This window comes from Pseudoliparis swirei, chromosome 24 (assembly GCF_029220125.1).
Source record: "Pseudoliparis swirei isolate HS2019 ecotype Mariana Trench chromosome 24, NWPU_hadal_v1, whole genome shotgun sequence".
Classification (NCBI taxonomy): domain Eukaryota; kingdom Metazoa; phylum Chordata; class Actinopteri; order Perciformes; family Liparidae; genus Pseudoliparis; species Pseudoliparis swirei.
Window position 1 is genome coordinate 29397493 of NC_079411.1, and position 14877 is coordinate 29412369.

Consider the following 14877-nt stretch of genomic DNA (forward strand, 5'->3'; position numbering starts at 1 on the left):
CCTCCCCCCTCCCCCGTTAACCCTTGCTGTACTCCCTGTGTGTGTAGATGTACGCGGAGCAGCGGCGCAGCAGTGACAACATGTCCGCCCGCTCGTCCGACAGCGACATGAGCGACGCGTCGGCGCTCTCTCGGGCGAGCAGCGCCTCGCGCCTCAGCAGCACGAGCTACATGTCCATCCAATCAGAGCGGCCCGGGGGCCGGCTCAGGTCAGTGACACGGGACGATGCTGGTGATCACAGCCAATGAAAAGCCTCTGCTGCTTTAAATAACCTAAATATACATATATATATAAATGTTTATATATTTAAATGTTTGTATATATACAGTATATACACATATATAGATATATATAAATGTTTATATATATATATATGTATATATAAATGTTTATATATATATATATGTGTATATATATATCTATACATGTTTATATATATATATATACGTATATGTATATCTAAATGTTTATATAAATATATGTGTATATATTTATATATACATGTTTATATATATATATGTGTGTGTATTGGGGGTTGTGTGCATGCTAATCACTGTCTGTGTCTTTCTGTTTTATTTCTGCATGCCAACTGCTGCATGCTCTACCTCCTCACACACACACACACACACACACACACACGATTGGTGGACAATCCAAACGAACTGACCTCAGATCCAAGTCCCTGGAGGAGGAGAGGAGGGAGAGGAGGATCTCGTGGGGGGTGAACGGAGAGGAGGAGAGGAGGATCTCGTGGGGGGTGAACGGAGAGGAGGAGAGGAGGAGGGCTGCAGGAAAGAGACGCTTCTCTGATGAGCTGGAGCGCAGGAGGCACACCGTGGCTGGAGACAGCAGGGAGGCCAGGTAAAGACCAGCAGGGGGCCAGTAGAGACCAGCAGGGGGCCAGTAGAGACCAGCAGGGGGGCCAGTAGAGACCAGCAGGGGGCCAGTAGAGACCAGCAGGGGGGCCAGTAGAGACCAGCTGGGGGGCCAGTAGAGACCAGCAGGGGGTCCAGGTAAAGACCAGCAGGGGGCCAGTAGAGACCAGCTGGGGGGCCAGTAGAGACCAGCAGGGGGTCCAGGTAAAGACCAGCAGGGGGCCAGTAGAGACCAGCTGGGGGGCCAGTAGAGACCAGCAGGGGGCCAGTAGAGACCAGCTGGGGGGCCAGTAGAGACCAGCAGGGGGTCCAGGTAAAGACCAGCAGGGGGCCAGTAGAGACCAGCTGGGGGGCCAGTAGAGACCAGCAGGGAGGCCAGTAGAGACCAGCAGGGGGGCCAGTAGAGACCAGCAGGGGGGCCAGTAAAGACCAGCAGGGGGGCCAGGTAAAGACCAGCAGGGAGGCCAGTAAAGACCAGCAGGGGGGCCAGTAGAGACCAGCAGGGGGGCCAGTAGAGACCAGCAGGGAGGCCAGTAGAGACCAGCAGGGAGGCCAGTAGAGACCAGAAGGGGGTCCAGTAGAGACCAGCAGGGGGGCCAGTGAAGACCAGCTGGGGGTCCAGTAGAGACCAGCTGGGGGGCCAGTAGAGACCAGCTGGGGGGCCAGTGAAGACCAGCTGGGGGTCCAGTAGAGACCAGCAGGGGGTCCAGTAGAGACCAGCTGGGGGTCCAGTAGAGACCAGCAGGGGGTCCAGTAGAGACCAGCTGGGGGGCCAGTAGAGACCAGCAGGGGGTCCAGTAGAGACCAGCAGGGGGGCCAGTGAAGACCAGCTGGGGGTCCATCTTCTCACTCCAGACCTGGATCCAAGATGGAGACCCTGAATCCCCCATAATGACAGTTTTTATAGATAATTCCTTCTTGAATGTTGTAGTAAAATAGTCTCTACGGCAGAGGTCAGAGGTCAGAGGTCACTGACACTGGGGTCAACATGGAGATGTTGTCCCTTCACTCTGCTCATCAGTCCTGGTTCCTTGTGTTCGTGGTGCACCGTGCAGCTGTGTTACAGCGTGTGTTGTTGTTGTTGTTGTTGTTGACAACGAGGCTCCTTCTCTCACTAGAGATGAGTTGAGGTGATGCAGTAAAAGATGAAGACTCAACGCGTCGTTAACAACATGGTTTATAAAGTCTCACATCTTCTTCAACCTGCTTCTCGTCTTCATCGTCCGTCTCCTGCTCCTCCTATATTCTCCTATATTCTCCTACAGTCCCTGAACGCCTCACGCTTCACTCTGTTGCTTCAGTCCAGGAACAGATCGACGTGTTTTAAAAGATAGAATCACAAAAACAGAGAACAAGTTGTTCCTGTTGTCCAGCAGGTTTATATGAGATCAGTGACATTCCAGCTAAAAACATGTCAATATTATACATCAATTCAACATCAATTCAACATGTTGATGTTGTGCAGTATTGTTTGTCATTGTTGTGTGTGTGTGTGTGTGTGTGTGTGTGTGCACGTCTCAGATCCCTCCTCCTTGCATGTGTCCCGTGTTGTAAGCTCCACCCTCCAGACCCGGACCCTCCCCTCCCGCCCCCTCCCTTTGCTGCCCGCCCTTCCCTCACCGCCCGGAGGAGCCACCGCCCACCGGGCGGCTTCTGCACGCGAGTCGTGGCTCGTTGGAGAAGAATGAACTCTAATCCATAACATGGTTCTCAGCTCTGGAGCAGAACCTGTTAAAAAACCTTTAGTTTCTCTAAATAACACAAACTGAACACAATGGCTCTTTGAATAATGCGGATGTTATAATAATAATAAAAGGCAGCATGTGAGATATAATCTCTTCTCACATATGATTTTGTATTTTTATTTTCTCTGGATACGTTTTTAAAAATATATTAATTTAGCATTTTTTTCACTCAATTAATCAGATTTTTTTTGCATTCATAATATAAATTTTCCTTTTAAAAATGTTTATATTATCGTTATTTGTCTTTTTTTAATCTAATGTCCTGGATATATTTGTTTAAAGTTAAGACACTTGTGTGCTAGATCCCCAGCGATAATAATAATAATAATAGAAATAATAACAACAACATGATATTCGGTAACATTAAATGTATTATACTGTTTATAATTGTTTAAATTAATTTAACTAATTATTTAAAATTAATTATACTGTTTGAAATTAATTATACTGTTCATAATTATTATATTTTTTTACAGTCATTTTCTTTCGAACATTCTTAATTTATTTAAAATTAAGACACTTGTGTGCCAGCCTTTGGATCCACAGGGATAATAATAATAATAATAATAATAATAACAACAGGATATTTGGAAACATGAAATTAATTATACTGTTTATTTATTGTAATCTTATATTTATATGTAACTATATACTGCATTGGTTCAAGATAATTTAATATAATATGACAATCATGTTTATGTAACTGTACAATATTATAGTAATATTATAATGAAGTATAGCATATAATGTAATAATATAGTGGGATAGATGACCAGAGGGATAATAATAATAATAATAATAATACCATGATATTAGGTAACATGAAATACATAACATGGTTATCAGCTATGGACCAGAACCTTTTAAAAACCTATTGTTTAGTTTCTGCTCTAAATAAAAAATACAAAGGCTCTTTTTAATAATGTTGGTGTTATAATAATAATAAAAGGCAGCATGTGATCAGTTGTTCAGATGTTTAATATTAATATATGTGTTACTGGTTAAGAGGAAACACAGCAAAAATAGTAATTTCTGATTCGCCTAGAAAAAAAGAGTTTAATTAGATGTATAACATCCACATATGTGCTCATGTTTATTGTAATGTTTTCACAGTTTAACCATAATGTGTACATGTTGAGGTTTTTAAAAGGTTAAAGTCTGACATGCAGACTCTCATTTTAAACTCTTTACAATGTGGACCTGTCCTTCTTCACCTCCTCTGTACCTGTTGTGTGGTTCAACCTCCTCCTCCTCCTCAGGTAGTTTTCCGTTACGATATTACGTCATATGACCCGCGCCTCGTGGGCGCTCCGGTTCGTGCCGGTACCGGGCGCCTCGGGTCCGTGACCCCGCCCCTCTTGTCTCCCAGCCGCCAGCTGCGCTCGGTGGGCCGCAGCATGCTGAAGAGCTCCAGCGTGAGCGGGGAGATCTACACGCAGGAGCGCACCGACGGCAGCCAATCAGACACGGCGCTGGGCTCGGTGGGCGGGGGCAGCAAGAAGAGGCGCTCCAGCGTCAGCGCGCGCGTGGTCGCCATCGTGGGAAACCGGCGCAGCCGCAGTACGTCGCAGATCAGCGGCCCGGGTGAGTCACCGCACGGAACCAAGGAGGTTCCACCTGGAACCGGAAGTGGTTCTTCAGAGGGATGCCAGAGAAGAACCATATCTGGTTCCACGAAGAACCTTTCAAACCAGGGTTCTTTAAAGAACCTTTCAAACCAGGGTTCTTCAAAGAACCTTTCAAACCAGGTAAAGGTTTGCCCCAACGTGCAGTCTGACCCCGCACCACTAGGGGGCGCTCAGCCCGTTAAGGAGAGAAGCTGCTGTCTGCGTTAACAACAGATTCATCTGGTTCCTCTGTGTGTGACGTCCTACCGGAGGTCAAAGGTCAATCGGGCCATGGTTAGGAGTCACGGTGAAGGTCTCACCGGACACCGAGCGAGACCTCCACCTGTGACGAGTCCCGCCTCCTTCCTCCAGAGGGGCGGAGCAAGAAGGAGAAGGGCGCGCCCATCCAGAGGAGCACGGAGACCGGCATGGCGGTGGAGCTCAGCAGGAACATGAGCCGGCAGGCGAGCCGCGAGTCAACCGCGGGGAGCATGAACAGCTGCAGCTCGGAGGGGAAGTGAGGACACACACACACACCATCACACACCATCACACACACACACCATCACACACACACACACACCATCACACACACACACACACCATCACACACACACACCATCACACACACACACACACACACACACACCATCACACACACACACCATCACACACACACCATCACACACACCATCACACACCATCACACACCATCACACACACACACACACCATCACACACACACACACACACCATCACACACACACACACACACCATCACACACACACCATCACACACACAATCACACACACCATCACACACACACCATCACACACACACACCATCACACACACCATCACACACACACACACACCATCACACACACACACCATCACACACACCATCACACACACACACACACACACCATCACACACACACACACACACCATCACACACACACACCATCACACACACACCATCACACACCATCACACACACCATCACACACACACCATCACACACACACACCATCACACACACACACACACCATCACACACACACACCATCACACACACACACACACACACACACCATCACACACACACACCATCACACACACACACCATCACACACACCATCACACACACACATCACACACACACACCATCACACACCATCACACACACACACACCATCACACACACACCATCACACACACCATCACACACACACACACCATCACACACACACACACACACACCATCACACACACACACACACACCATCACACACACACACACACCATCACACACACACCATCACACACACACACACCATCACACACACACACACACACCATCACACACCATCACACACACACACACACCATCACACACACACCATCACACACACACACACACCATCACACACACACCATCACACACACCATCACACACCATCACACACACCATCACACACACACCATCACACACACACACACACCATCACACACACCATCACACACACCATCACACACACCATCACACACACCATCACACACACACACCATCACACACACACCATCACACACACACACACACACCATCACACACACACCATCACACACACACACACCATCACACACACACCATCACACACACACACCATCACACACACACCACACACACACACACACACACCATCACACACACACCATCACACACACACACCATCACACACACACACACACACACACACACACCATCACACACACACACACACACACACACACACACACACACACACACACCATCACACACACACACACACACACACACCATCACACACACACCATCACACACACACACACACACACACAAGAGGAGGCGTGTCTTTAGCTCTCGACCCTCTGAGATGTTTCATTCTCCGCGTGACGCCGTGCAGCAGCAGCAGCATGTAGCATGTAGCAGCAGCATGTAGCATGTAGCAGCATCATGTAGCAGCAGCATGTAGCATGTAGCAGCGTCCTGACTGTGCCCCCCGTGGCTCCAGCCTGGTGTTCTCCGGGGTCAACGTGGGCGCCAGCAGTCAGTTCAGTGACTTCCTGGACGGGCTGGGCCCGGCTCAGCTGGTGGGCCGGCAGACGCTGGCCACGCCCGCAATAGGTGAGACATAATTAACTCCTCCCACTTATGCTTTGGTATTTATACTTTCTCAGGATACGTTTTTCAAAATATATTAATTTAGAAATATATTTTTTTGCATTCATAATATTATTTTCCTTTTTCTTTTATATTTTATGTTATCGTTATTTACACAGTCATTTTCTTTAATCGAATACCCTCGATATATTTGTTTAAAGTTAAGACACTTGTGTGCTCGATCCCCAGGGATAATAATAATAATAACAATAATAACAACATGATATTAGGTAACATGGAATAATTGATACTGTTTATAATTTTATTATTTAATTAAACTAATCATTTAAAAATAATTATACTGTTCAGAATTATTTTATTTTTCATTTCATTTTCTTTATTCGAACATTCTTAATTTTTTTAAAGCTAAGACACTTGTGTGCCAGCCTTTTGATCCACAGGGATAATAATAATAATCATAATAATAATAACAACAATAATAACAGGATATTATGTAACATGAAATTAATTATACTGTTTATTTATTGTAATATTATATTCATACGTAACTATATACTGCATTGGTTCAAGATAATTGAATATGATAATTATATGTATGTAACTATACAATATTATAGTAACATTATACTAGTATATAAGTATATTATAAAATTTAATAATATAGTGAAATATATGCAATATACAAATATTGTATCCTAGTATTGCTGTCATCTGTTATTATGTTTATTTATGTTCTAAGTGGACCTCTTCCTCTTCTCCTCACCTTCCTCTTCTCCTCACCTTCCTCTCTCTCCTCACCTTCCTCTTCTCCTCACCTTCCTCTCTCTCCTCACCTTCCTCTCTCACCTTCCTCTTCTCCTCACCTTCCTCTCTCTCCTCACCTTCCTCTTCTCCTCACCTTCCTCTTCTCTCCTTCCTCTCTCTCCTCACCTTCCTCTTTCTCCTCACCTTCCTCTTCTCCTCACCTTCCTCTTCTCCTCACCTTCCTCTTCTCCTCACCTTCCTCTTCTCCTCACCTTCCTCTCTCTCCTCACCTTCCTCTTCTCCTCACCTTCCTCTTCTCCTCACCTTCCTCTCTCACCTTCCTCTTCTCTCCTTCCTCTCTCTCCTCACCTTCCTCTCTCTCCTCACCTTCCTCTCTCTCCTCACCTTCCTCTTCTCCTCACCTTCCTCTTCTCCTCTACTTCCTCTTCTCTCCTTCCTCTTCTCCTCACCTTCCTCTCTCTCCTCACCTTCCTCTTCTCCTCACCTTCCTCTCTCTCCTCACCTTCCTCTTCTCCTCACCTTCCTCTCTCTCCTCACCTTCCTCTCTCTCCTCACCTTCCTCTTCTCCTCACCTTCCTCTCTCTCCTCACCTTCCTCTTCTCCTCACCTTCCTCTCTCCTCACCTTCCTCTCTCACCTTCCTCTCTCCTCACCTTCCTCTCTCTCCTCACCTTCCTCTCTCACCTTCCTCTTCTCCTCACCTTCCTCTCTCTCCTCACCTTCCTCTTCTCCTCACCTTCCTCTCTCTCCTCACCTTCCTCTCTCACCTTCCTCTTCTCCTCAGGTGACATCCAGATCGGCATGATGGATAAGAAGGGTCAGCTGGAGGTCGAGGTGATCCGGGCTCGAGGACTCGTCCAGAAACCAGGATCCAAGTCTCTCCCAGGTGAGTCGGACCACCGGGAGACCCGACAGCCAATCACCACTCACCGCTCCCCAACAGCCAATCACCACTCACCGCTCCCCAACAGCCAATCACCACTCACCCCTCCCCAACAGCCAATCACCACTCAGTGCTCCCCAACAGCCAACCACCACTCACCCCTCCCCAACAGCCAATCACCACTCACCCCTCCCCAACAGCCAATCACCACTCAGCGCTCCCCAACAGCCAACCACCACTCACCCCTCCCCAACAGCCAATCACCACTCACCCCTCCTCGACAGCCAATCACCACTCACCGCTCCCCAACAGCCAATCACCACTCACCCCTCCCCGACAGCCAATCACCACTCACCGCTCCCCAACAGCCAAACACCACTCACCCCTCCCCGACAGCCAATCACCACTCACCCCTCCCCAACAGCCAATCACCACTCACCCCTCCACTAACATGGAGACGCTCTACGTTCCTCATGGAGACGCTCTGTTCCTGGCATGGAGACGCTCTATGTTCCTCATGGAGACGCTCTATGTTCCTGGCATGGAGACGCTCTATGTTCCTGACATGGAGATGCTCTACGTTCCTCATGGAGACGCTCTATGTTCCTGGCATGGAGACGCTCTATGTTCCTGACATGGAGACGCTCTATGTTCCTGGCATGGAGACGCTCTACGTTCTTCATGGAGACGCTCTATGTTCCTGGCATGGAGACGCACTATGTTCTTCATGGAGACGCTCTATGTTCCTGGCATGGAGACGCTCTATGTTCCTGACATGGAGATGCTCTACGTTCCTCATGGAGACGCTCTATGTTCCTGGCATGGAGACGCTCTATGTTCCTGACATGGAGACGCTCTATGTTCCTGGCATGGAGACGCTCTACGTTCTTCATGGAGACGCTCTATGTTCCTGGCATGGAGACGCTCTACGTTCCTCATGGAGACGCTCTATGTTCCTCATGGAGACGCTCTATGTTCCTGGCATGGAGACGCTCTATGTTCCTGACATGGAGACGCTCTATGTTCCTCATGGAGACGCTCTATGTTCCTCATGGAGACGCTCTACGTTCCTGGCATGGAGACGCTCTATGTTCCTGGCATGGAGACGCTCTATGTTCCTGACATGGAGACGCTCTATGTTCCTGACATGGAGACGCTCTATGTTCCTGACATGGAGACGCTCTATGTTCCTGACATGGAGATGCTCTACGTTCCTCATGGAGACGCTCTATGTTCCTGGCATGGAGACGCTCTATGTTCCTGACATGGAGACGCTCTATGTTCCTGGCATGGAGACGCTCTACGTTCTTCATGGAGACGCTCTATGTTCCTGGCATGGAGACGCACTATGTTCTTCATGGAGACGCTCTATGTTCCTGGCATGGAGACGCTCTATGTTCCTGACATGGAGATGCTCTCTTCCTCATGGAGACGCCTATGTTCCTGGCATGGTGACGCTCTATGTTCCTGACATGGAGACGCTCTATGTTCCTGGCATGGAGACGCTCTACGTTCTTCATGGAGACGCTCTATGTTCCTGGCATGGAGACGCTCTACGTTCCTCATGGAGACGCTCTATGTTCCTCATGGAGACGCTCTATGTTCCTGGCATGGAGACGCTCTATGTTCCTGACATGGAGACGCTCTATGTTCCTCATGGAGACGCTCTATGTTCCTCATGGAGACGCTCTACGTTCCTGGCATGGATACGCTCTATGTTCCTGGCATGGAGACACTCTATGTTCCTGACATGGAGACGCTCTATGTTCCTGACATGGAGACGCTCTATGTTCCTGGCATGGAGACGCTCTATGTTCCTCATGGAGACGCTCTATGTTCCTGGCATGGAGACACTCTATGTTCCTGGCATGGAGACGCTCTATGTTCCTCATGGAGACGCTCTATGTTCCACATGGAGACGCTCTATGTTCCTCATGGAGACGCTCTATGTTCCTGACATCGAGACGCTCTATGTTCCTCATGGAGATGCTCTACGTTCCTGACATGGAGACGCTCTACATTTCTCATGGAGACGCTCTATGTTCCTGACATGGAGACGCTCTATGTTCCTGACATGGAGATGCTCTATGTTCCTGACATGGAGACGCTCTATGTTCCTCGTGGAGACGCTCTATGTTCCTGACATGGAGACGCTCTACGTTCCTCATGGAGACGCTCTATGTTCCTGACATGGAGACGCTCTATGTTCCTGGCATGGAGACGCTCTATGTTCCTGACATGGAGACGCTCTATGTTCCTCATGGAGACACTCTATGTTCCTGGCATGGAGACGCTCTATGTTCCTGGCATGGAGACGCTCTATGTTCCTGACATGGAGACGCTCTATGTTCCTCATGGAGACGCTCTATATTCCTGACATGGAGACGCTCTACGTTCCTCATGGAGACACTCTATGTTCCTGGCATGGAGACGCTCTATGTTCCTGACATGGAGACGCTCTATGTTCCTGGCATGGAGACGCTCTATGTGCCTGGCATGGAGATGCTCTATGTTCCTCATGGAGACGCTCTATGTTCCTGACATGGAGACGCTCTATGTTCCTCATGGAGACGCTCTATGTTCCTGACATGGAGACGCTCTATGTTCCTGACTAACAGCTTCTTCCTGCGTGTTCCTCCAGCTCCGTACGTGAAGGTCTACCTCCTGAACAACGGAGCCTACGTCGCCAAGAAGAAAACCAAGATCGCGCGGAAGACTCTGGACCCTCTATACCAGCAGGCGCTGCAGTTTGAGGAGAGTCCACAGGGTAAAGTCCTCCAGGTGAGCCCATTGGTCATGAGGATGAACCTGTTCATTGGTCATGTGGATGAACCTGTTCATTGGTCATGAGGATGAACCTGTTCATTGGTCATGTGGATGAACCTGTTCATTGGTCAAGTGGATGAACCTGTTCATTGGTCATGTGGATGAACCTGTTCATTAGTCATGTGGATGAACCTGTTCATTGGTCATGAGGATGAACCTGTTCATTGGTCATGAGGATGAACCTGTTCATTGGTCACCATGTGGATGAACCTGTTCATTGGTCATGTGATGAACCTGTTCATTGGTCATGGGGATGAATCTGTTCATTGGTCATGGGGATGAATCTGTTCATTGGTCATGTGGATGAACCTGTTCATTGGTCATGAGGATGAACCTGTTCATTGGTCATGAGGATGAACCTGTTCATTGGTCATGTGGATGAACCTGTTCATTGGTCATGTGGATGAACCTGTTCATTGGTCATGTGGATGAACCTGTTCATTGGTCATGAGGATGAACCTGTTTATTGGTCATGAGGATGAACCTGTTCATTGGTCATGAGGATGAACCTGTTCATTGGTCATGTGGATGAACCTGTTCACTGGTCATGTGGATGAACCTGTTCACTGGTCATGAGGATCAACCCATGCATTGGTCATGAGGATGAACTGTCATTGGTCATGTGGATGAACCTGTTCATTGGTCATGTGGATGAACCTGTTCATTGGTCATGAGGATGAACCTGTTCATTGGTCATGTGGATGAACCTGTTCATTGGTCATGAGGATGAACCTGTTCATTGGTCATGAGGATGAACCTGTTTATTGGTCATGAGGATGAACCTGTTCATTGGTCATGTGGATGAACCTGTTCACTGGTCATGTGGATGAACCTGTTCATTGGTCATGAGGATGAACCTGTTCATTGGTCATGTGGATGAACCTGTTCATTGGTCATGAGGATGAACCTGTTCATTGGTCATGTGGATGAACCTGTTCATTGTTCATGAGGATGAACCTGTTCATTGGTCATGTGGATGAACCTGTTCATTGGTCATGTGGATGAACCTGTTCATTGGTCATGAGGATGAACCTGTTCATTGGTCATGTAGATGAACCTGTTCATTGGTCATGAGGATGAACCTGTTCATTGGTCATGTGGATGAACCTGTTCATTGGTCATGAGGATGAACCTGTTCATTGGTCATGAGGATGAACCTGTTCATTGGTCACCATGTGGATGAACCTGTTCATTGTGGATGAACCTGTTCTTTGGTCATGAGGATGAACCTGTTCATTGGTCATGTGGATGAACCCTGTTCATTGGTCATGTGGATGAACCTGTTCATTGGTCATGAGGATGAACCTGTTCATTGGTCATGTGGATGAACCTGTTCATTGGTCATGAGGATGAACCTGTTCATTGGTCATGAGGATGAACCTGTTCATTGTGGATGAACCTGTTCATTGGTCATGAGGATGAACCTGTTCATTGGTCACCATGTGGATGAACCTGTTCATTGGTCATGAGGATGAACCTGTTGATTGTGGATGAACCTGTTCATTGGTCATGAGGATGAACCTGTTCATTGGTCATGTGGATGAACCTGTTCATTGGTCATGAGGATGAACCTGTTCATTGGTCATGAGGATGAACCCTGGAGGATGCCTGTTATCTGACTGAACCTCTTCCCCTCCAGGTGATCGTTTGGGGCGACTACGGCCGCATGGACCATAAGAGCTTCATGGGAGTTGCACAGATCCTATTGGAGGAGCTGGACTTATCGAGCACAGTGATTGGCTGGTACAAGTTGTTCCCCCCGTCGTCCTTGGTGGATCCGACGCTCGCCTCCCTGACGCGCCGGGCCTCCCAGACGTCTCTGGACAGCTCCTCCGGACCCCCGGGGGTCCGGTCCTAGTGAGAAACAGACAAACACACAAAGAAAGATGGCGGGAAATGTAGAACAACAACAATCAAAAAAAGAATCGCAACCAGAAAGCTTTGTGGAGATCTGACAATCACTTCCTGTCGGGGCTCATTTTCGGGAGCGCCACATTTCAGTGTTTCATATCCATGAGGAGCGCCTCGCCGTTCCCCCTCGTGGCGCCGGGCGGCAGAGGGTCAAATGAAGCAGGGTGATTTTTTATTTTAATCAACAATAGCAAAGAAATGTACGTTAAGCATCGGAATGTATGGACTCGAGACGGAGAGGCAATCCCTCCCCACGCCTGCAGGGGGCGCTGTCTTTTCTGCAGGGGGGGGGGCCTCCTTCAACAGACGGCTGCTGGCACTCCAGGGGGGCGCCGGTTCAGTCTGGAAGCACAGGGCCTTCTTCTGGTGCCTGGACCACGGAGCCGCATCACTGGTCCCACCCCCCCCCCCCCGGTGGAGCGTGTTTCACCTTTAATCTTCCCCCTTTGTTTCTACCTGCACAAAATGTTTTTACAGCTGTGAAACGCTCCTGAGGAAAGTGTGTCGGTCCGGTGTGGGCATGGAGAGAAACGACGAATGTTCTACAGGGGGGGGGCGGGGCTAGTGACGATGACACTTTTACACTTGACCGCCAGACGAGCGGCGTTTGTTTCCCTTCGTCCAGTTGTCTTTGTATAGATGTATATTCAGCCTCCCAGGAGGCGGACCAATAAACACAATTTATGTCACTTTGAAGTTTCAATATCACTGTAAAAAAATAAGAAGAAATACAAAGAGCAAGGACCGTCTAATTGTTCACATTTTATCATATTTTTTTTGGGGGGGGGGTTCATCCACTCGCCTCCACCACGTTTTTTTTGTAAGCCAACCCTTCAGTTATATGATTTAGAAATTTTAAGAAAAGCACAAGAGCTTGATTTTTTTACGACCAAAAAGTTTAACTTTTTGAAGAAAAAAAAACATATAGTAAAAAAATTATTTCAAAGAAAGAGGGTAAAAAAAGAAGAAGAAGCAACGATGACATCGCTGTTTTTTTATAAAGTTGTTCGAACAAACCGAAAAATAAGAACCACGCGCGGCGCGACTCTTTTGCTCGCGACGGCGACCGATCGGATCCGACCCGCCGGGACACACGGGACCGATGTTCGACCTCGCTGACTCCTCCCACCACCGGGGGGGGGAAGGGGGCGGGGCCAAGCATGACTTTTGGAACCTGTTCCAAGCTGCATGCACTTTTTCTTTTTTTTGTAAAACAAAACAGAAGAAGAAAAAAGACGCTGAACTAGTTTCCTGCGTTCGCTCCACTTCCTGTCGGGCCGCTTGTGTGTCGCATGCAGTTGTACAGTTTGCTCGTACTTGAATATTAAAGAGATCAAACCAAGAAACCGAAGCCATTCCCATTCACACGAGGACCTTTGACCCCGCAGCGAGCGCCACGCCCCCCCGCCCGGTGCTGAATGTCTCTAAAGCCCCACGGCGATGTCGTCGGCCCCCTGGCGGACGCTCGGTGCTAGCAGAGCCTCGCGGCCTCGCAGCCTCCGAGGGGCCGAGACCGCGTACGAGTATATATCGACCAATCCAGATCCACTTCTATGGAAATGTGAATTATGTGTCGACATGATGATTTCAGACATGCGAACACGTGTTCACGTGATGTAAAGAATAAACGCACAGAGTCACACGCTGTAAATACTCCATCGGGTTCGGTGGCGTTTGCAAAAAGGGGGCGGAGTCATGTGACGAAGGAGCAACGGGGACCATTCAGGACCGTGGACCTGGACCACATACTGGACCCCAAGGCCACGGGTACTACAGGTGTACCGGACCCCCCCCCCCCCCCCGCCGCGGCCACGTTCAGAACAGTTGACTTTTCTTTTTCCATCGTCCGGTGAAGATGTTTTTTTAAAATGTATTTAGTATTTAATTTCATTTATTTTTCAGTATTAACAGGGAAAAAAATTGCTGATTGTTTACAACTTCTGTGTTCCACTGAAACAAAAAGAGAATCCTAAAAGAGTAAAGCATTCACTGCAACATTACTTGTTTGTATAACAGACGTGGCTCAAATGATGTGTATGTTTTATATTTTAAAAAAGTTCATTTTTATTATTTACAAATAAAAAGAATGTGTGGAAGAGAA

At 48.0% G+C, this 14877-nt stretch overlaps 1 protein-coding gene across 5 annotated transcripts in view; it reads left to right on the forward strand.

Annotated features, from left to right (window-relative positions):
- The window catches only part of rims1b (regulating synaptic membrane exocytosis 1b), a 77514-nt gene extending 62637 nt beyond the window's left edge, over positions 1-14877 (forward strand). For all 5 annotated transcript variants that reach the window (XM_056409242.1, XM_056409243.1, XM_056409245.1 and 2 more), the window contains 7 exons: positions 48-208; positions 3990-4204; positions 4600-4744; positions 6283-6395; positions 7941-8042; positions 10681-10820; positions 12505-14877. In XM_056409242.1, the coding sequence (XP_056265217.1) occupies positions 48-208; positions 3990-4204; positions 4600-4744; positions 6283-6395; positions 7941-8042; positions 10681-10820; positions 12505-12723 (1095 nt within the window). In that variant the 3' untranslated portion in view covers positions 12724-14877. The remainder of the gene's footprint in view (positions 1-47; positions 209-3989; positions 4205-4599; positions 4745-6282; positions 6396-7940; positions 8043-10680; positions 10821-12504) is intronic.